Source organism: Hipposideros armiger, unplaced genomic scaffold, assembly GCF_001890085.2.
Source record: "Hipposideros armiger isolate ML-2016 unplaced genomic scaffold, ASM189008v1 scaffold_197, whole genome shotgun sequence".
In the NCBI taxonomy this organism is placed as follows: domain Eukaryota; kingdom Metazoa; phylum Chordata; class Mammalia; order Chiroptera; family Hipposideridae; genus Hipposideros; species Hipposideros armiger.
The window spans coordinates 487034-510863 of record NW_017731547.1 but is presented as its reverse complement, the minus strand read 5'-3'; the positions used below and the strand labels follow the sequence as shown (position 1 = coordinate 510863).

The 23830-nt window shown below is 35.2% G+C and overlaps 1 protein-coding gene across 1 annotated transcript in view; it reads left to right on the top strand.

Annotated features, from left to right (window-relative positions):
* LOC109388440 (dystrophin) overlaps positions 1 to 23830 on the top strand; it is a 1592311-nt gene that overhangs the window by 1082172 nt on the left and 486309 nt on the right. The window contains exon 44 of the mRNA XM_019653146.1: positions 20388 to 20535. Coding sequence (XP_019508691.1) covers positions 20388 to 20535 — 148 coding nt within the window. The remainder of the gene's footprint in view (positions 1 to 20387; positions 20536 to 23830) is intronic.

The window sequence follows — 23830 nt, the reverse complement described above, 5'->3', positions numbered from 1 at the left end:
CGAGTGGCTCAGTTGGTTAAGAGCTCGCTCAAGAGTTTAAGCTCTGAGCAACAGCGGTTCGAGTCCAGCCCGAGCTGAGCAGCCGCTGATCTGCCAACAGGTAGCAGGATGGCTCAGCTAAAAAAAAAAAGAAAAAAAAGGAGAATAGGTACAAACTTCACCATGGACCTCCAGTTGAAAATGACAATTGAAAACATACATGTATCTCTTCTCTGTTTCAAATTCTGTTATTACCTAAAGGAAAAAAAGAGATGCAGTTGCGAAATGGCAAAGGAAATGAAAGAGGAGAAATCTGCAAAAGCATATCAAGTTTATAAAGAAGGAAATGAAGACAAGGAAGCCAAGTTGTTCTGTAGGACCCCAGAGAGACTCCACTGTTGAATGCATTAGGTATTTCAGATAGTGGTAGCCTTGAGTCAGGCTAGAAATAAAAGGCTTGTTTGAGTCCCTGAAAAGGAGCAATTATAACAGATGCCAAGTCTCCATTTCAGAGCAGTTAGACACTCCTTCTATCCCATCCCAGCAGACATAAGTGAGTAGTTTGGTTTCTGGTGAAACTGAAAGATAAAAACTCTTAACATGAAGACAATGGAATCAGTTGAGGGAAGGAATGAGTCATCATACTGAAAACAGGGGATTAAGTTAAGGTTAATATATTTAATGGTGAGACTACCAGCCCTTTCTCTCCCTCATGGCTCTTAAGTTTCTAGGCTCTGGACAGGAGACTGTAAAATTTTCTCTAGAGAACTTGATTGTCATAAGAGAAAATATCTACAGTTAAGGATGTGGTATGATCCACCAATGAAATAGCCACATCCTTGCCTGATAACCCTATATTGAAGCCTGCAAATTGATAAGCCCCACATATACATAGAGAGCTTCCAATAGGCATTTAAGTACCTCAATTTTAAGAGACAGCCAAGGCAGTCCAGATACTTGAAAAAAGTCTCTAACACAAAAGAAAGAAACCAATATAAAAAACAAATAAGCAGTCATATTAGGGAAAAACAATACCAATATACACAAATCAAGAAACTCTGAGGAAATAAATTCAAGGTATAGATCTTAAGAAAACAGCATAACTATAATTATCTCAGAGTGAGACTAGTTACTGCATCTATAATACAAAAAACTAGAGGAGATTATAGAAAATCACATTTCAGAGAAATAGAAGGGGTCTTTAAATTAAAATTTTAATAACAGTTTTAAAGCAATGAAAGTATTCTGTCTAATACTATTGGGTCGTCAGGAAAGTCATGACATATTTTTCTATGTTTTTCAAAGCAAAAATGCATTATGACTTTCCCAATGACCCAATATAATGATGGGTACATGTCATGATATATTTGTTCAATGCCATAGAATGTACAACACCAAGAGTGAAGTCTAATATAAGTTATGGTCATTAGGTGATTATTATTTACCAATGTAGGTTCATCAGTTTGCAGAAATGTACCACTCTGGTATGTTGATAATGGGGGAGGCTTTGTATTCTTTGGGGGATGTAGGGGGTATATGAGAATTCACTGTACTTTCTGCCCAATTCTGTCATGAACCTAAAACTGCCCTAAGAAATAAAGTATAATAAAAAAATGAGTAGCAGAAATACATTTCAACAAAAGATGTAGAAGATGAATTTGAAGAAATTTTCCATAAAGTAGTATAAACACACAAAGAAATGTAAAACAGGAAAGAAAATATAAGAATCTTACAGGATGATATTAGATCAGTGGTTCTAAACTGTAGGTAATTTTGCTTTCCAGAGGAAATTGGGTGATGTCTGGAGATAATATGGGATCCTTGATTCCAATTTTTGGATTCCAACTCCTGGATTCTTGACTTTCAGAAACTGTGTTAGATAATAAATGTTTTTGGTTTTAAGATGCTTAATTTGGGGGTAGTTTGTTACTCAACAAGAAAGAAATTATACACTCTGACAAACTAAAAATTTAGTGTGAGGAGAGAATAAAGTCATTTTCAGACAAAGTCTCAAAAATTTGCCTCCCTTAAGCCTTTCCCCCACCAAAAATCTATAAGAGAAAATGCTTTACCAAGTGAGAAAGGAAGCTAAGAAAGAGCCATGATTGGTTATGTTATGCTAACAAACAACCTTAAAATATCATTAGCTTGAAACATGAAAGGTTCATTTCTTATCTTTGCTATGTATACAACATAGGTCAACCAAGTGTTCTGATCATTATAGTCACTCAAGGACCTCAGCTGATTGAGGCTATAGTGTTCTGTCATTCTGTCATCACACAAGAAGCCTTAGAGTTCACCATAATGGGGAATAAGTGCATGGAAAATATCACCCTGACTCTTAAATGCTTTTACCCAGAGTCATTCATGTCATTTTCATTGTATTTTATTGTATAAAGCACGTCACAAGCCACAGCTAACTTTAAGGGAACAATGAATTATAATCACCAATAAGTCCAAGAGAGGGAAGAGAATTAGAAATATAGCTTAGCACTTGTATTATCTAACAAGCATAGAGAGAGGACTCAAATAAAATTACAAATGAAAGGGGAGATATTAAAACTGATATGACAAAAGCAAAGGATTTTAAGTGACTGCTATGAACAATTATATGTCAACAAATTGGACAACCTAGAAGAAATGGATAAATTCCTAGGAATACACAACCTACAAAGGCTGAATAATGAAGAAATAAAAAATCTAAATAGACCAATTACTAGTATGAAGATTGAATAAATAATTGAAAACTCACCAACAAACAAAAACTCATGACCATATGGCTTCATTGGTGAATTCAACCAAATATTTAAAGAATTAATGCCAATCTTCCAAAAAATAGAAGGGGGGATATTTCCAAGCTCATTTTATGATGCCAGCATTACCCTGATACCCAAACTACAAGAACATAACAGAACAAGGAAAATTATCGGGCAACATCCCTCATAAACATAAATGCAAAAATCTTCAGGAAGATATTAGCAAATGAAATTTAATAGTGCATTAAGTGGGTCATACACCATGATCAAGTGGGATTTCTAACTGGGAGGTAAAGATGGTTCAATAGCTACAAATTAATGTGATACACCTCTTTAACAAAATGAAGGATTAAAATCATATGATCATCTCAGTACATGCAGAAAAAACATTAGACAAAATTCAACATCCATTGATGATAAAAAACTTTCAACAAACTGTTCATAGAAGAAATATACCTCAATAAAACAGAGGACGTAGATGATGAGCCTACAGCTAACATCATAACAGTGAAAAGCTGGAAGCTTTACCCATAAGATCAGGAACAAGAGAAGGATTCCCACTTACACCATTTTTATTCAACATAGTATTGGAAGTCCTAGCCAGAGCAGTTATGCAAGAAATACAAATAAAAGGCATCCAAATTAGAAAGGGGGCCGGCCGAGTGGCTCAATTGGTTGAGAGCTCGCTCAGGAGTTTGAGCTCTGAGCAACAACGGTTCGAGTCCAGCCCGAGCTGAGCAGCCGCTGAGCTGCCAACAGGTAGCAGGATGGCTCAGCTAAAAACAAAACAAAAAACAAAACAAATTAGAAAGGAAGAAGAAAAATTATCTCTATTTGCACATGACATGATAGTATATATATATATATATATATATATATATATATATAAAGACTACATAAAAAACTGTTAGAACTAGTAAACAAATTCAGTAAAGTTGTGGGATCAAAAACCAATATACAAAAATCAGCTGTGTTTCTATGTGCTAACAACAAACTATCAGAAAGAGAAATTAAGAAAATAATCCCATTTACAATTGCATCAAAAAGAATAAAGTACTGAGGAATAAATTTAAGTAGGAGAAAAATCCATACACTGAAACTATGATATTGATGAAAAAAATTGAAGAAGACACAAATAAATGAAAAGGTATTTCATACTCGTGTATTGGAAGAATTAATGTTAAAATGTTCACACTACCCAATGCTATCTACAGATTCAGTGCAATCCCTATCAAAATTCCAATGGCACTTCTCACAGAAGTAGAACAAATAACCCTAAAATTGTGTGAAACTACAAAAGATCCTGAATAGCAAAAGCAAGCTTGAGAAAGAACAAAGCTGGAGGCATCACACTTCCTGAATTCAAAGCAATAGTAATCAAAACGGCATCATATTGTCATAAAAACAGATATGTAGATCAACTGAACAGAACAGAGAGCCCAGAAATAAACCCATGCATATGGGTCAATGGATTTTTGACAAAGGAGCTAAGAATATGCAATGGGGAAAGTATAGACTCTTCAATAAATGGTGCTGGGAAACTAGACATCCACATGTCCCCAAAAATGAAACTGGACCCCTATCTTACACCATACACAAAAATCAACTCAAAATGGCTTAAAGACTTATGTGTAAGACCTGAAACCATAAAACTCCTAGAAGAAAACATAGGCGCTAAGCTCCTTGACATCAGTTTAGTGAAGATTTTTTTTGGAGTTGGGACCAAAAGCAAAAGTAACCAAGTGGAACTACATCAAACTAAAAAGCTCTGCACAGCAAAGGAAGCCACTAGCAAAATGAAAAGGCGACCTATGGAATGTAGAAAACACTTGCAAATCATTTATCTGCTATGGGATTAATATACAAAATATATAAAGAACTCATACAACTCAACAACAACAACAATGTCCGATTAACAAATGAGCAGGGGAAATGAATAGATGTTTTTCTAAAGTAGACATACAAATGGCCAATCGGTATATGAAAAGATGCTCAACATCACTGATCATCGGGGAAATGCAAATCAAAACCACAATGAGATACCTCACACCTATTAGATTGGCTGTCATCAAAAAGACAGGCCATGACAGTGTTTGTGAAGGTATGAAGAAAGGGAACTCTTGTGCACTGTTAGTGGGAATGCAAATGAGTGCAGCCACTATGGAAAATAGTATGGAAGGTCCTCAAAAACTCAAAAGAAGAACTACCAAACAACCCAGCAATCCCACTGTGGGTATATATTCAAAGAAATAGAAAGAGGATCTCAAAGAGATATCTGCACCCTCATGTTCTCTGCAGCGTTTTTCACAATAACCAAGATATGGAAACAACCTAAATGTCTATCAATGGATGTATAGATAAAGAAGATGTGAGATACTGTGAGATACACACACACACACACACACACACACACACACACACACACACAGAGGAATATTATTCATGATAACAAAGGTTCTCCTGCCATTGTGACAATGTGGATGGACATTGAGGTCTTTATGCTGAATGAAATAAGCCAGACAAAGAATGACAAATACTGCATGGTATCACTTGTGTATATATAATCTAAAACAAAAAAGTCAAACTCCTAGAAACAGAGGGGAGAAAAGTGGCTGCCAGGGGCTGGGGAGTGGACGTAATTGGGAAAGCTTGGTAAAAAGGTACAAACTTTCATAATGAAGATAATTAAGGTCTGAGGCTGTAATGTATAACATGGTGACTATAGTTGATGACACTGTATTGTATAATTGAAACTTGCCAAGAATAGAACTTAAATGTTCTCACCAAAAAATTTATATTTATATATATATATATATATATATATATATATATATATATATATACACACACACACATAATATGTGAAGTGATGGATGTGTTAGTTAACTACATGGGAGGTATCCTGTCACAAACAAGCTAACATTCTGATTAGACTTCTAGCTTCTGTTATGGTCCTATCTTATGCATGATACACGTTCAAACATGTTTAAAACGGGAAGAAAACTATTGTAGTAATAACCCATATTTCCTTTCCTTACCCAATATAACTAAACCTCTCTTCCAAGGACAAGATGCGATGTTTTCTCATAGTCGAGAGCGGTTATAGACAACTAATGCTTTCTCATTTCTTGTGATCATGGATATCTTCGGCATTGCGGCCCTGCTGGCCAGTTGTTGGACCAGCCAATTATGCTGTGGCCCAAACCCAAAGCCTGTGAGAAGCATGAAGCTACCAAACTGACAGTTACAGGGTTAGTGGGAAATAAAGATTAGAGGTTACATATATGCAAAATTTGAGCAGAAACAGAGCCCGATAAATCATGTCAGGAAGCATATCAGAAATATTCTTTTAAGTGCTTTCTCCAAGGATTTTTGTCATTTATTATATTATGTAAATTGACAGCTATTTAGTGGTTTTGTTTGGTTCCTCTTTTTTTTTTTGCCATAAACAGTTTTACCAAAAATGAACTAGAAAGAAAAACAAGTTTAGGTCACAGGATATTCATGAACTTTCATAATCTTGATCCAGCCTCTCTTTCCCAACTATCATTTGGCCATTTCCTTCACACCAGTGGTTCTCAAAGTACAGTTCCCATGCTAGCAGCACCAGGAACACTTGAGAACTTCTTATAAAAATCCTTGCTCTACGATATTAGAAACTCTGAAGATGGCGCTCAGCAACCTGTGTTTTAACAAGCCTTCCTGGTGATGAATGTTAGTTTTAGAGCCACTCATCTATGCCTTCACACGTGCGGGTTCTGCTTCATATAATGCCCTTTTTCCTTTCTCTGCCTGAGATATCTGTGGTTGCCCACCCAGGCCCTAATCTACTGTGATGCCTTCACTAACAACTTCCTCCTACTCTCACAATCTGATAGGGTAGAATTAATCCACTCTCCTCTCTACTGGCATTGTCTTTGTCTTCATTTGGATTCCCTGCAGTCTAAGTAGGTTATTTGAGAGGTACAGGAAACAGCTTAGGGAAGCGAGACAGGGAACAGAAAGAAGCTAATAAGAGGTGCATCTTCAACCCAGTTAACCATTTGTGTATCTTGAGATTCATCCCCATGAGGAAACTGGGATACAGCATAGAACACATATCTCAGAGTAATTCCACTTGAGGGTGCCAGATGAACTGGGGTGTTTACACATCGACTCTCATCATTGGTGGAGAGCTGCTCCCACAGGTGTTAATTCCTGAACAGTTTGGCTTGCCATATAGGTGGGCAAAGCAGACCTCTGCAGCCAGAGGGAGTCCTCAGGCAGAGAAATCTAAGTGCTGGCATTTGGAGCTAGCGTACTTGGAAATGGAAAGGCAAGAGGGAGTGCACTATGCAAGCACAGCATAAGCTACAATGCATAGACTCCCATGAAAACACTTCATGCACACATTAAGCTGTGAATTTCACATTGGCAGGGGGAGTATCTTTTTCATCTTCAAACCCTGTAAACGTCACACACTGACAGCCCTGATGCTAAGCACTCCATACATGCTTATTCAAGGAATGAATGAATGGTTAAATAAAACGTGCACATACTATACTTCATATACATTTATGAAGTATGTCTAGTGGCCTTTGACCATTGTGTTTATTTGTTAGAGGTTCCATTTCGATACACGTATCGTGTTCTCCTGTATTTAATTTTTTTTTTACATTTGCTTCGGCTCATTCCTCTTTCTGCACAAGCTGTATTTACTTGCCTGAGAGCACATATACTGATGTTAATCAAACTTCAGATGAAACACCTAAAATGATAGAAAAGAATCTGCTCTAATTAAATAATAAAGTAACCCCTACAGGTTTAGACATGTGCCTTCAAGTGTAGGAAAGGAAAATTTTAATGAATACAGTAGTTTTGTGCCAAGAATATTTCCCTCGTGTACTTGTGTTTTAATAAGATGGAATGTGAAATAGCAAAAGGGGCCTGATTTTTTATGATGATATTTATTCATAGAGTAGTAAATCAAATATGATGAAAGTTTCCTTGAGTGATGCTTGCTAGAGTTGGATCTGATTTTAGCTCAGTGAATTTGAAGTGAAGGTGTCTTACCTGCATGGTGTCATGCTGGAAGTGTCTTGCTCCCACAGATACATCTATACTGGGAAGTGGGGGTGGAGGGATCCTCCAAATGTTCATGGGATCGGTGGACTCAACTAAAATGAGCGTCACATCCTAATAAGGGACCCCTGGCATATTTAATTCATTTATCATATATTTGTCAGATATGTATACCAGGGTGCCAAAATAATGTAACAGGCTAAGAGATGTTATCTATGTATTTCTTTCCCAAGTTGAATTGAATTATGGTAGCAACGTGTAGTATGACGTTCACTCAAAAGATGGCGTTAATCAAATGAATGCTAGTATCATTCATTGTATTACCATTTTAATACAGTTTTTTCCTTTCTTAAAACTTGTATACATTTTTTGGTTCTCTCTCTCTCTTTCTCTGTCTCTCTCCCTCCTTTCTTCCCCCACTCAAAATCTGCCTTGATATTAATTACTAGTTATCTAATTTTATAAGAATTTTATAAGAAAGTCCTTTGGACACTGTCTCTTTGACTTATGGGTACAACTCTAAGCAAAATAGGTCATATCCACTGAAGATGGTTCTTATTTTCCTTACTACTTACAACCTCTGATAGCCTAAATATTTTCTCCTTGCTATTTCTAATTGAAATGCTACTCTGGTGTCATTTCAGCACTGATTCTCCATTAATTCCACTTGGTGCTTCTAAATTTGTTCTTTTTCTATAATACTATTTCTGCACATTACAAGACCAACTTATAGTAGTAAAATGGGAATAGTTTTTCTTTCTTTGGAAAATTATTTTAGACTTAATTGTCAATTATAAAAGTCACTATTTTTTTCAAATCTGCCACCTTTGACATTGGTTCTAAAAATTAAAATAAAATGTAGTAAACACTAGGAAAAATAATAGTTTCTATGTGTTCATGACTATGGTACATGATAATTGTTGTGTGGGGGGCTCTTGTTAATTATAACTCCCTTAATAGGAAAAGCAATCTTTTGGAAGGTAATGGCCCCAGGGAAACTATGTAAGAGAGAAAATAGAATTGCCTATGTGGTATAAAGCTGAGTGAAAAGTTAATTCTTTCAGTTTTATTTTTATATTTGTGTTATTGCACTCTCATACCAAATATATTCTAAGATGCACAGTGATATTAACCTTTACTTTTAATCATGGTCAAAAGAAATTAGTCCCCATGTAAAAATAACAATAACAACAAAATAACAAACAAACAAACAAAAAAACGACACTTTTATAAGCTGATCTCAAGTAGTGAATTTGAATTGCTGCAACAGCCTGTGGAGGAAATGAATATTTTGGCAGCCTAAGTAGCAAAATGTCATCCTTTTATATTTTTTAATCTTACTCTGCATATTTGGAATTTGTGTTTTAATAGTACTTTTGAGAACATAGCAACACCTAAATGTCTTACTTGCCCTGAAGATCAACATCTATTCACCTTCCATTTTTAAATAAAATATTTTCCCCCTCTCATGCTCCTTTAGCAGAAAAAAGTTGAAATGAACTTTCTTGTAGCCAAGTCAAGTGTATTGCCTTTCCCTCATTCAGAAAGAAACAAGGAAAGATACAGGACTCCATTTGCTGTAATAGTTTTGGTTTGCTCAGTTACAATAGCATTAAAATCATTTTATGCATAGTGAAATATGAGTCTTAAAGGACAAGAATGCTAGACCTACCTGAAGATACTATTCTACTTTTGTGTGTAGATAGATAGATAGATAGATAGATAGATAGATAGACAGATCTGGATATTATGAATATTGTTATTGTCAACATTGTCTGAGTACTTACTATATGCTTCACAAGCTTTACCATATTCTAATCCTTATAACCACCCTGTGAAGTAGATATTAGCACGCCTACTTCACAAATGAGGACTCTGAAATCAGCAAATTCAATTATTTGCTGAAGTTTACACAACACTATGTAGCAAAAAAAGCAGAATTTCAAAGCCATGTTTGTCTGTCTGCAAATTCCCTATGCTGTGCAGCCTCCTTGCTTTGTGCTTTACATCGAAAAGTATGTCTTCATTTTGAAAGTTGATAGTTTGGGATTTCTAATCTACATGACATTTCCCTATTAAAAGATGGAATAATTCAAAATGGATACCAATTGTGTGTATTAAAATGAAGTTAATTAATTTAGAACCTGAAAAAATTAATTTCAGCAGTATTTATGAGTACCCATTATAGAAGGTAAAAATATTTTAATTAATTTTGAACCTGAAAAAATTAATTTCAACAGTATTTATGAGTACCCGTTATAGAAGGTAAAAATGGTGATTCAACATAGTTTCTACCCTTCAAGAGGATTTATTATAGTTTGGATGAAATGACACCGATATAAATTAGAATGGAATAAATTCTTTAAAGCAGGATAAAAAGAGTGTTAGGGAAGTTCAAAGAGAGAATGGATTACTTCTAGTTGAGAGCATCAGAAAGGTTCTGAAGGAGGAAGTTATATCTGGACAGATAATCTGGAAGAAATAATATGAACAAAACAAGCAAACCAACAGTAAGATGAGGACCCCTCAAGGATGTTCATGGAAAAACAAGATAAATTCCATTTGATTTGAGAGTGTGGTATATTCATCATGATGTACAATGAGAAGTGGCTATAAAGAAGAGGTATTAGTTTGAGAAAATGAGGCTGAAATAGGAGGTTAGGTCATTTATTAATCCTTTTGTTTTTTTTAAATATAAGATTTGCGATGCTCGAGATTTGCGATATACGAGTTGAACTGAACAATACCACTAGGCTTTATGGCCAAGAGGACCTTATGCTCCAGAAGTGGAATTTCTTATCTTCTGTGAGATAACATGGTGTTTCCTGATTCTAATGAGGCTAAAAAACAAACAAGCAAACATATACACTGTACACTTGTCTTATTCAACTAGAGTATTGCTTTGCATTCCCGCTTAGAAATATACAAGTTACTTAGCTCTCCAAAGTCTTAGTTTTCTCTTATCCAAAATGAATATAATAATAGTACCTATCCTACGGTGTTTTTTGTTTGTTTGTTTTGGGTTTTGTTTTTTGTTTTTTTTAGAAGATGAAATTTATAGCCGACATTTGGTGTCTGGACAGCCTTGTTTCTTTTTTCTTTTTTTTTTAAATTAAAGTTTATTGGGGTAACAATTGTTAGCAAAGTTACATAGATTTCGAATGTACAATTCTAAGGATTTTTTAAAAATATGAAGTACTGTATTGAATCTGAAGTATATAGTACAGTGCTTAGCACATATCTATGGCTTCTTGCTTTTTTTTCTGCTTTTGCTGCTATTTCTAGGCAAAAGTCCTATATCAATTACATATCTTTTTGTTTCAATGAAGGGAAAGACAGCCTTATTTCAAATTCCCCCTCTCGGCAACAGATTAAAGAGAAGATTTAGAAGGTATGATGTCAAACACTGGATCATTTTCACTGGGACTTTATACTCAAAGATATGTCAATTAAGACTCAATGAAATGCTCACGTTTTGTAAAGGAGATCCATGAATATATCAAGTCCTCAAAAGGAATGCTACCTTCAACTTTTTAAGAATTTCAGTTATTTAATTTAGACTGCTGAATCAGTTTGCGTAGTTTATTTCTCCCAAAGATCCTACTATTAAAGGTAACATTATAGCTCACTAATAGCAAACTATTTTTGCTACTTTGGGTATTTTTACAGGATCCTAATTACGCCAAATCAAGACATTGAAATTGCATAATTTTTAGGTTAATATTAGCATAACCCTACATTGTTTTTTTCAGAAGCAGTGCAGGAATAGCATACCCTGAATATTTTTCCAACATGACAGAACTGTCAAATATTGCATCCTTTATGTAAAGGGTGGCCCATTGGGACCTTGGACTGTGGGAAAGATGTTTATAAGAGAGAAGTGCAAAGAAGATTTGTGGGATACCAGAGACATTAGTAATATCAGAGACACATTTGGTTTTCTTTTTATAAGTAGCAACTTAAATAATCAGATATCAAGAGTAGGTGAAGACATGGATCACTACCTATGTAAGTACTTATACATTTATCTCAAGGATGTGTATGGTGTCTCCCCCTAAATCAAAATAATGTGCTTAATCAAAGTCCCTCAAACTCCTAATATCCACTTAGATCAAGTTCCTGATTTGTGTATATGTGTGCATGTAAACATACATACACACACACACATACACACACATATATATATATATACATATAAATACATATATGCATATATACACATACGTTTGTGTGTATAAATTTTTGTGTATATATATTTGAATGGGGGTGTGTGTATTTATGCTTACTTATAGTTCAGAAAGTCCTCATTTATTTAAGATGAGGAGGCTTTCTAGTTTAGCGTCCTCCTCCACAGGTCTGCCAATTGTAGGAAAAAGACCCTACTACAATACCCATTTTAAATCCCACCCAGAAATGCATCAATGAAACACCAGCCAAATGTAAAAAAAAAACCACTTTAGAAATCTAAAGAATTTTAAGATTTTCTTCGGATTGTTATGGAAGTTTTGAGATATTCAGTGTTTTATAGTGTACGTATACATTATGGGCTATGAAAATATTTGTGTTGGAACCAAAAGGAAGAAGGAATGACACTATAGACATAGGTTCGAGGGCGGTCAGACAATGATGATAGGGACAGATGAGTTGTAATATGATGAGGAAAAGGGCGTTTGGGAATTTCAAGTAAGGCCATGGTAGTGACACTAGACGGAAAAGGCGAAACTAAAAGAGTCATTTCTGATTTAGAATTGATGTGATATAGAGACAAACATGGCGAAAAAGAAAGGGAGGAATAAAAGATGACCTCAGAGAGAAGTCTGGCTTGGAAATCATTAGGTAATATTACAAGTAGACTTAGAGGAGAAAATTAGGAACCGTTAAAACGTCATCTTTGAGATTCACATAGAATGTTCTGGTGAGAATAGCCCAGAAAACAGCTAGATATGAAGCTCACGTAAAGGCCAGAACCTGGGGCTTTGTGGTAATCAGTTTATAGATGAAGGGTAAGTGAAGTACAGCCCATGGGCCAAATCTGGCCCAATACCAGTTGTTTAAAATAAAGTTTTATTGGGACCCAGCCAAACTCGTTTCTTATTTTCGGTCTATGGCTGATTTTGAGCTACACTGGAAGAGTTGAGTTAGTCATAACAAAGACCGAATGGCCAACAAAACCTGCAAAATTTATTCTCAAGAGCTTTATAAAGTTTGTCAACTCCTGCTGTAAATGTTGTTTGAATCCTTAAGAGTGAATGAGATTGTATAGGAAAATATACAGGCAGGATATCTAGCAGATTCATCTATAGTATGTAGGTGAACTAGTGATCGATCAATTGATTGATTGATTAAAAATATCCCTCTCTTCCTTGTTATTGGAAAGAAGTTACATTAAGTGCTGATGTTGGTGATTTGTGGGTCAAATAAAGTCTATCTTTTTCTGTTTGTTCATAAATCAAAAGTTATTATGAGAAACAAGGGAAACAAAATGTGCAGAAATTCAGCAGTGAAGGGAGGGAATTAATGCCTGAAACTAAGTCCCAAAACTCAACTGTTCTAACTACTGTGAAAAACGTAATATCAAAGTACCGCTCCAACCCGTTTGAAGCCTGAGAACCAGACTCAGCCTAGCGAGGAATAAGGATAAAATAAACAAGGTATTACAAATAAAATGTCAATCCAGAGCTACAAAAACAAGTAGCAAGGATGTATTGAAAACAATAAAACTGAATGAGAAAGATATCATTGTATATCACTGGATTTGTTTATTTCTTTGCCTAACTCTGTAAATACTTCAAATTGAAAATTTTGTATTTACAGTGACAGCATACTTTGCAGAGTTGGGGGGTGTCTGATGTGGGACAGAGATTTACTTTCCATTGTAAGCACTTTTGTTTTTCCACTGTACACCCATTACTTTGTTCCAATATGCATATCTTTTCTTAAAAATTAAAATAGAATCTCCTGCTTAGAAATATATATATATATTTTTTCATATATATATATATATATATATATATATATATATATATATATATATTGGGTTGTCGGAAAAGTCATGACGTGTTTTTTCTATGTTTTTCATTGCAAAAAATGCATCATGACTTTTCTGAAAACCAAATATATATCCTCTTTTACACTATATTAAAAAATAAAATCCAGGATGATTACACATTTAAATGGGGAAAAAGCAAATGAATAAAACTTTTACAACAAAGTATAAGAAAGTATGTTAATGAATGTTGGGTGAAGGAAGATGTATTAAATATATGTATAAAGCACTAATCATAAGTCAAAATAAACTGGACTACTATATTTTATATGAATAACTTTTGTACATTAAAAGACAATATTGTGAGGGTAAATATGAAAGCCATGGGTAGGAAAAAACGTTTGGAATACATATATAACTGATGAACTGTGTGTATCCATAATTATGAAGAATTCCTATGAATCTTTAGGAAAAGAATGAAAATCCAATAGAAAACTGAGAAAAGTTCTTGAAAAGTGAGAAGGGGCACAAACAGGGCTTGTTGGCTGCTGACAATGTTTTATATCTTGATCTAGATGGTGTTTATAGAATGATCACTTTGTAGTGAATAACAAATGTATTTTCTCCTTCACAATAACACAGTCTAAGACTTTTGTCTTCTTCACAAAATAAGAAACCCACATGGCCAATAAACACAGAGTTTGCCAGCCCCATTAGTAGTCAGGGAATTGCAAATTAAAACTAAAATAAGATATCATTATATACTGACTAGAATGGTTAAAATGTGAAAGTACAACAGTACCAAGTGGTGGTGAAATATGGAGAAACTGGGATTGTCATATACTGCTACTTGGACTTCAAATTATAAATAGGGGTGGGAACTTTTATCCACTACTGCTAGGAGTAGAAAACATCTGGCACTATTTAATAATACTAAAGGTGCGCATAACCTGCGGGCCATAAGTTTGTCTCCTAGGTATATATACTCTACAGAAATGCTTGCATACACATTCTAGAAGACAGGTACAGGAATGTCCATAGCAGTGTTATCATAGCTTCAAGCTAAAACAACCTAAATATTTATTCACAGTGGAAAAAATTACGCAGTTCAAAGTTATACAATGATGAATAACCAACCACGTGGATTAATCTTAAAAGTATAAAACATTGAGCAAGTGAACCCTCACACAAAAGAATATTATATGGTTTCACTTATAAAATGTTCAAAACATACAACAGCAAATCTCTAGTGTTAGGAATGCGTATTTAAGTTACAAAGCTCTAAGGAAATGATTACCAAGAAAGTTCAGAAGGAGGTTATTTTGTGGGAGCAGGAGGAGTTTCCGGCCGCTGGGATTATTATTATATTTTTAATTTTCTGGCTTGAGTTATAGTAACATGGGGTTGTATACATTCTTCTGTATATTAGAGTGTTTCACAATAAAAGGTATGTGAAAATTAACATCATATATATATATGTAATTATGTATATAAACGTATATAAACATAGTTATCTAGAGAGGGTGCCCCCAAAAAATGTATGCACATTTTAAGAAAGGAAAACTGTATTAAAATTGTAATACTCAATATATACTGATAACAAAAGATGAATGTTTCTGCAGTTACAAGAGGTGCTCAGAGTGGTTACCATTAGTGTCCAGATACTTCTGATTATGACAGACTACGCTATGGGCAACCATGGATTCTATGCTGGAGTAATGAATGATTCAGCTTCCGTAAGCAGGCTAATGACATTATCTATGAATTACTTTAAGTCCTGAAGTTAAAGATACCATCATTTCTTATATGTCTGATCTCCACCAGAGAGACACTGACATGGCTGGGATTCTATATTGGTGATCTGACTTGCATTTGGAAACCTAAACCAAATAGAGGTAGAATAATAATAACAAAAACTAGTACTCATGTTTGTTGAACACTGCCAGACACTGTTTCAGGAAATGTAGATATATTCCTTCATGTAACTCTCACAAATAACCTAAGGGAGTAGGTACTACTTTTATAATCACTTTTCAGAGATGTCACTTATTACCCAAGGCCACATAGTATATGGAGGAGCCAGGATTCCAAGCGAGCAGTCTGACCACTGTGCTTGACCTGCCTAAGGAGTCAAGGTCATGGATTCAAGCCTGTGTCCGTGGAGTGTCTGCAGTGAGACAGGCAGCCAGCTGGAGTGGAGCCGAGTATAACATGTGTGGACCTGGGCTCAGTGTGTATATTAGGTGTGAGATTAAAGACTTCAGCCTAGAACTCTGCAGCAGTGTCTTAGGAGTAAGAAATAAAAGGAGTAGGAGACAAGTAGGGAGAATCGGAGCCACGGGAGGGTTCCTCAGAGTGAATTAGATTCCATAGAAAATACTTCCTAACAGCCAGTCTCCTTAGGTTTTATGAATTCATTACTGGGGAAGTGGAGAGGAGGGGTGATGGAGAAGGGAGCCAGGTACTCTGGTTTGGGGCAAATAACTAATTTAATTTTCATTTACCAGCGCCTACAGTTTGGACTGTGAGACTTTAGCCAACATCCCTCCCACTCCTGCATCCCAGATGAAATATGTAGGAGGAAATAACCAGCAGCCTGATGCTGAGTTTGCAGACCTAAGTATAAAACCACAGTGGCTGTGTCAGAAGGCTACTAGGGTGTTATTTATTTAAATCTATTTTATGGAATTGAGCACCACCTTAATGGCCTGAAATTGTTAAAGTATGTCCCAAAGTACCTAAATTACTCCCTAAATGTAATTTATGCTCGAGAATAATCTGACTAACTTGATTTAGAACAGCAGGAAATAAGTTATGCGGCACATAAATGAAGCAGCAGTGTAATTTTAAATACTGCTTGCGTAGTGAATGAGAATTTTAATATTTGCAAAATTTTAAAATCACTTGATTTATTATCCGTATGTTTATGCTGACATTTTTTGTCCTTTATTTAGTTGGGTCTATATTTCCTCTTATTGCCAGGAAAAAAAGCAACAATTCCCCTCCCCCGCCCCCCATAATAATATAGAGGGTAAAACTTACATTTCTTTCCTTGAATGCCATTTTTAATACCGCTATGTGTTTCTAATTGTTGCTGCCTGTTTCCTCAATCATGGACAGTCCAATTAATGGCATAAGAGGAATTTAGGGAGCTTAGTGGCTGATTAGAGATTAAATGTATAAATGTAACATTGTACAACTAGCAAAATTTATATCTGTTAATTCAGAATTTTCATTGGTGGGAAAGAGTTTAAGTTTAGAAACAGTCATGATAAAAAAAATGAAATTTTACATAGTAAATTCAAGAGTAGATTTAGACTTTGCTGTTAACACACATTAAAACACTGAGAAGTGTATTTTAAAATTTTATGTGATGCTCGAAATGGAGTTTAAAATATTATTACTCACATTAAACACCATCACATGTAAAAGTGCAAGTGTGAGCTTTTATTGTTTAATATTTTGTTTGAACAGAGATACTTGTTTGAACATTACTTTAATCATAAAATTGAATCAACTTTACAGTTTTCAAACTTTTAGCAGTTGCAAGCTATGTTGAATACTCTGTATTTACCGTATTTCCCCATGTATAAGACACACCCTTTTTCGAAAAATTTGGGGTCTGAAAACTGGGTGCGTCTTATACAGTGGTTGTATGATCGCAAAAACAAGCGCGAAAAAAGCAGGAAATGCAAGTTAAAAAAACTACAACCAGTGTATAAGACTCACCCAGTTTTTAGACCCCAAATTTTTCGGAAAAGGGTGTGTCTTATGCATGGGGAAATACGGTCGGTATTGACAAAGTGCCAGTATGAGGAGTCTAATCAAGGCTTTCATTATGCAAAGGGCTGGATTGCAAGAGTAGGGACACGGGAAAGGGAGCAAAAGGGAAGGTGGGCATTTCAGGAACATGGGGCTAATGTGCAAAGTCACAAAGTTCTGAGGCAGTAGGAGGGCATGGGGGAACAGCAGGGCGTCCTCTGGGGCTGGCAAATTGATCCTGTCTCATGTTTGTGCACCTGAAACAAGGATGTCAACAGCCAACCAACCCTGTTTGAAGGGAAAGCTTGTTTTTCTTCTCCTCCTCCCTCCAGCTAGGTCTTGCAGACCCGGGAGGGGGGGGGGGGGTTCCCATCATCAGTTGTATTGGTTCTTATGGATTGCTTCTCTTGGGGAATTGAAAGGGAAGATAATCTGGGAAGAGGAAGAGGGGTTGGGGTGGGAGAAGGCTTTGCGGAATTTGGTGGAAGATGGTAAATGCCAGTGTGGTGAATGGTGGAGGGACATGTCTGTCTGTACAGTGGCCTAGGATGAAGAGTGGGTATTGATAGCACAAACGATGGAGAAACAATCACCTCCTGGTAGCTGAAAGAGTTAGCAATAGAATAATTCTGGTGATTGGGTAGGACAAAAAGCAAAGTAAGAAGGGGACTGCTGCAAAAGGTGGAATGTAAGTGCTCTGGTTAACTTCTGCCTGCTTCTCAAACTATGGTAGTAGGAAAAGAGTTGGAGGTAGTCATTGTTAGCATGACACTGCCTTTTAAAAGTATTTTTAAATTACAGGATGTTTCTAAACATCAAACTATGAAATGCACATTGTAGAAAAACTTGACAACATAGAAAAAGTATATAATGACAATTAAAATCGACTGTGATCTCACCAAGAGGAAACCATTTCAATTATGTTTTTTATATCCTCATTTCACAGCTCTGACTCCAGTGATAGAATTGCCTGTAAGACATACACAATGTACGATTCTGTTTTAAAGGGAAGAAATTCTTAAGCTGCATTTGTAAGTCATTGTGTATTAGGTACCACTGCAAATATATAAAGGCAGCATTATTGTTAAACATGTAAAATATTTGTATGATCATTTTGTGACTAGTGGATAACTCTAGAATGTCATTACGTATAAAAGGCAGAATCCTAACTTTTACACTAGATATAGTTAGAGACTACCTCTTTTGGTTACCATTGGCTGCCTATTTTAAGCTACCAAAATACTGTCTGTTTGAAAATTTTTTACGGAAAGAAATATAGTTAATCATTAAATGCCATGTCTGATAGAATGTAATGTACATGTAGATGCATAATTAAATATCTGGAAGATAATAAAGAAAATAAGAAAAAAAGCCCTACGACTATCACTTTGAATTGTTTAATTGGTAAGGTGAGAATTCATCTTGCAAAAAGGAATCCCAGAAAAGACCACGTAATACAGTGAAAGGCACCATTGAAACCAGAGAGGCCCGAGTTAGAATCCCCTCGCTGCCATTTAATACCTTTTTACCTTTTGGCAAGTCACTTGCCCTCTCATTTTTCTCCAGGGGAAAATAGGAATAATAATTGTCATGTTGCACGGGGTGTTGTAAGAGTCAATGAAATTGAATATGTAAAAGCACAGAGCCCAGTGCCTGGCTCATAGTAACTGTTGAATATATGTGAATTCCGTTCACTTCCCAGTGAAAAGGTAGGGAGTTGCGGCGTTAAGTTCTAAGATTATTTAAAGCTTCACAAATCTGAGAAGATATTCAAAACTATAATCCATGGCTCCTCAAGAGTCGAGCTCAGAGAACTTTGACGGACTGCTGTACTCTGAGGCAGGGCTGTTCAAGATGGCTTTTGGTTTAGTGCAAGCAAATATTTGTTAGAACAGGCTCCGGGAGGCCCAGTAGATCTGAAGCCCTATAGGACTTGAAAACTTACTTTATAGAGTGTTTTTTCCCTGACTACACGTTAGAATCACCTGGGTGCTTTTAAAAATACTAAGTCAGTATCCTACCTCCAAGTATACTGATTTAATTGGTCTACAGTAGGGACAGAAATCAGTGTTTTATTATGTTTTTTTACTGTTAATGCCCCATGTGATTTTTATGTGCAACTGTCTAAGGTAAATATGAAGCCCTGACTCATATAAGTTCCTTCAGCATTCCAATTTAGATGAGGGTAAAGGGGGTCAAATATATGGTGATGGAAGGAGAATTGATTCTGGGTGGTGAACACACAATGTGATATATAGATGATGTATTACAGAATTGTACACCTGAAACCTATGTAACTTTAATAGCCATTGCCCCCCCCAATAAAGTTTAATTAAAAATAAAATAAGATGTTGGTGGATACAGTAAAACAAGAAGGATAAAGGAAGACAGCATTCATCCCCTGATTTAGATTAATGTATCAGTTCATTGGTTGACTGTTTACACCTAAGCCTGTTACATCTGTCATCCTGGATGCTTGAGTATCTTAATGAATAGACTTTTTTGGATCAAGAGTAATATTGAAATTGATTGACTTTATGAGATAATTTAATTTTGATGCAAAAAGTATTTTGAAATTGAGTAGCTTCCGAATACTGAATTTATTAGATGTTAATATATTTTTTTAAATTCCAGGAATTAAAAAAAATAAATACGTTCACAGAGGAGAAAATGTTGATACTCTGTAATAGTTGTCTTTATGTTTGTGTCAATCCAGAAATCTGCAAAGGTGCAAAACTATCAAAATAATATTTTTGTTAATGTAATCAAACATATATGCTATGTCTGTATAATTTGTTTTATGTAATCCATTTATTTTTCTTAATCTATATTTTCACCTCTAGACGATTTGACAGATCTGTTGAAAAATGGCGGCGGTTTCATTACGATATGAAGATATTTAATCAATGGCTAACAGAAGCTGAACAGTTCCTCAAAAAGACGCAAATTCCTGAGAATTGGGAACATGCCAAATACAAATGGTATCTTAAGGTAAGGCCTTGCGATCTCTTTTTTTCAAACTGCGTTTATCTTCACCACAATATCGCAACTGCTTATCTTCTGCAAGTTCAGGTTGTGAATGATGATGGAAATTTATCATTCCTAACTTTCGTTGTCATTACAGCACATAGTAGAACATCATCATAATGATCATGTTGGGAGACTGCTGTGGATTTTTTGTGACAGGGCGAGTTAGCCGAGATATAGCTGGTTTATCTGATGAACTGCAAAGTGTCATTGAATCTGTGATATAGGGAAGCATCTTACATCAGTGGCTTTCGGGCAGTGTGTGCTTTTGCTGTACATTGGACTCTGTCCAGGAGAACTTGTGGTATACTTAGCAATAATGTAGTTGCTAGAAATATCCATCATGATAAAATTATAATTCTGTTTCCCTAAAGACAATTTGTGGTGATGTTGCAATATTTCTATATATTCTATTGACAAAATGCCTTCTGAGATAGTCCAGAGGCCAAAACAATGCAGAGTTAATTGGTGGTACTTATTGACTTTTTTATGGTTTATGTTAATGGAAATGCAACATATGGATTATAACCAGTGTATAGTTTAATTGCAACTTGCTGTGTCTTTTGAGTATGCAGATAAAGATAAATTGGATTGTGGAGGTTGTAATTTAGCTTGGAAAATATACAGTTTAGATATAAGAAATGTTGTGTTTATTACACCAAATCTTAAGTATTTCTGCAGCCCTTTTAGCTTGAATTGTTCATATAGCAATTTTCAATCAAGTAGATTTGAGTTGTGGCCAATTTTTAATGCCAGAAAATACTGATTAAGACAGATGAAAGCAAAGAAACAGGTAATTTGTTAAATAGTTCTGACATTTCAAAATGCTGGATTCATAAAAGCAATATAATATTCAACTTTACAGTTCTCCATTCTCAAATATTTTTGCAGAGAAAATATGCATTTTGATATTAATAAAGTAAGCATTTAAACACCTATGTATATGTAAGCTATATAAATGTAGGAAATGAATAATTTAAAAATGTGTAATTATGTGTATGTCAATCAAACTTGTATACATATCAGCATTAACATTGGAGATAAAGGAAATTCATTGATTATCAATCTGCCATCGTACAGAAAATACATTTTGTAATAGCATTACAGTAAATTTTGAGCAGCATCACTGGGTCTTCCACTTAAAGGCAGAAATATGTGTCATATACGGTTTTCTTGGGGAGATGTATAAATCTTTTGCCATTTCCAAAGATATCTGACACAAGGTAGTTAAGGATTTTAAATATTTTCATGTTTTATTATAAAAATAATATATATTCATTTAAAAAAATAGAGGATGGTAGACGTATATATATACCTCTATTCTCCACAGAGATGGAGATTAACATACATAATGTTTATTAGGGAGTGTTTTTGGGAATCGAGCAATTGGTTTATGATGTGCATTGCTATTGTTTTCTGCATGTTTCTTGTTCTTGAGGTCTGTTAAGCATCTTGGATCTATGGGTTTATAGAATTTTATCGAATTTAGAAATTTTAAGACATTATTTTTAAAAATATATTTTTCTGCCCCCTTTTCAGGGACTCTGATTACACATATATTAGGCTGTTTAAAACTGTCCCACTCACTGATGTTCTGTTCTGTTTATTTTTAGTCTTTATTCTCTGTAATTCATTTCATAAAATTTCTATTGTAAAATTAACTAATCTAACTTGTTTTGCAATATCTAATTTTTGGTTAATCACATCGAGTGTATCTTTTTAACCTCAGACATTGTTTGTGTGATTCATCACATAGTTGGAGAGTGATCTTGGTGTTTTTGCACCTTCCATTCTCTATTCAATGTGTCAATCTTTACCTTCTGGAAAATATGGGATACAGTTATAATAACTGTAATAATGTTATTGTCTATTACTTTTAGCATTTGTGTCCACTTTAGGTCCATTTCAATTGTTTTTTCTCTTCATTATGTGTGTTATTTTCCAGCTTCTTTGAATGACTGGTAATTTTTGATTGGGTGTCAGACATTGTGATTCGCAACTTGTTGAGTGCTTGATATTTTTGTGCAGATAAATATTCTTGACCTTTGTCCTGGGACAGAGTTAATTTACTTGAAAGCAATCTGATATTTTAAGTGTCTTCCTTTTATACTTTGTGAATTTTGAGCAGAACAGCCTAAGTCTAGGGCTAATTTTGCCTCATTACTGAGGCAATACTCTTCTGGGTATTTTCTCTGATGCCCTGTGAATGGTGAACTTTTTCCACTGTGGCTGGCAGAAACAGACACTATTCCCATCCATATATGAGCTCTGGTGATTCTTACTCTTAATCCTTTTGTGTAGTTCTTTCCCTAGTTATGTGTAGTTTCCTCACATATATAACCTGAACAGGACACAGATGGAGACTGACAGCTGAAAGGGAGCTCTCTGAAGGTCTCCAATGTTCTCTCTCTGTTTGTCTCCTCTCTGCCACTCTTCTCTGTGAACTTGAGCCACCTTGGCCTCCTTGAAGTCCCAAATCTATCCTCTCAAATGAAGGAGACTGTGAGGATTCCTTCATCCTTTGTCATGGCCTGGAACTCTCTCCAGACAGTCAGCTGGGGGCAGTTGTAGAGCTCATCTTATTTGTTTCTATTGTAAGTTCTCAGAAATCACTGTCTTCCATTGCCTGATGGCCAATGTCTTCAAAACCATTCTTTTATATATTTTGTCCATTTCTAAAAGTTTTTTTTAGCCAAGAGGTTTAATCTGTTCTCTGTTACTCCAACTTGGCCAGAAGCAGAAGTCCAAAACAAATGATTTTCAAGTCATTCAATCTTTTAGTACATTTACTTTTATGCAATCTTGCAGCTATACAATAATTTTAAACGCTTTGAGAATGTGTAAAGGTCCCTGCTTCTTGACAACATGGTTTAGTTGAAATTGATGAACATTGCATTAAAACGTTTTCCTGTAATTGGAGAATTTTTTTAAAAGGCTCCTTTACTTAGTTCATTTTTTGTACTCAGTTTATCCATGGAATAAGAAAGGGAATTATGGATGCCAGGGAAAAGTTTTTCTAGCTAAGGAAGTGTGAATAATATCACAAGGCCCTCTAAAGAGTGAAGGTGTTTTTCCCTAGTGATGAGGAATGTTGAAAAGCATGCACACGCACATATATGTGTGCACACACGTGCACATAGGATGCCTGAGGTTATCTTTTCATTCTGGTCTGCCTCAGAAAAAGAGTCCAGAAAAACACTGTAAGTCATTATCATGGATAAGACAAATGGAATCTTTGGTAATTTCAGCTATGTTAGCC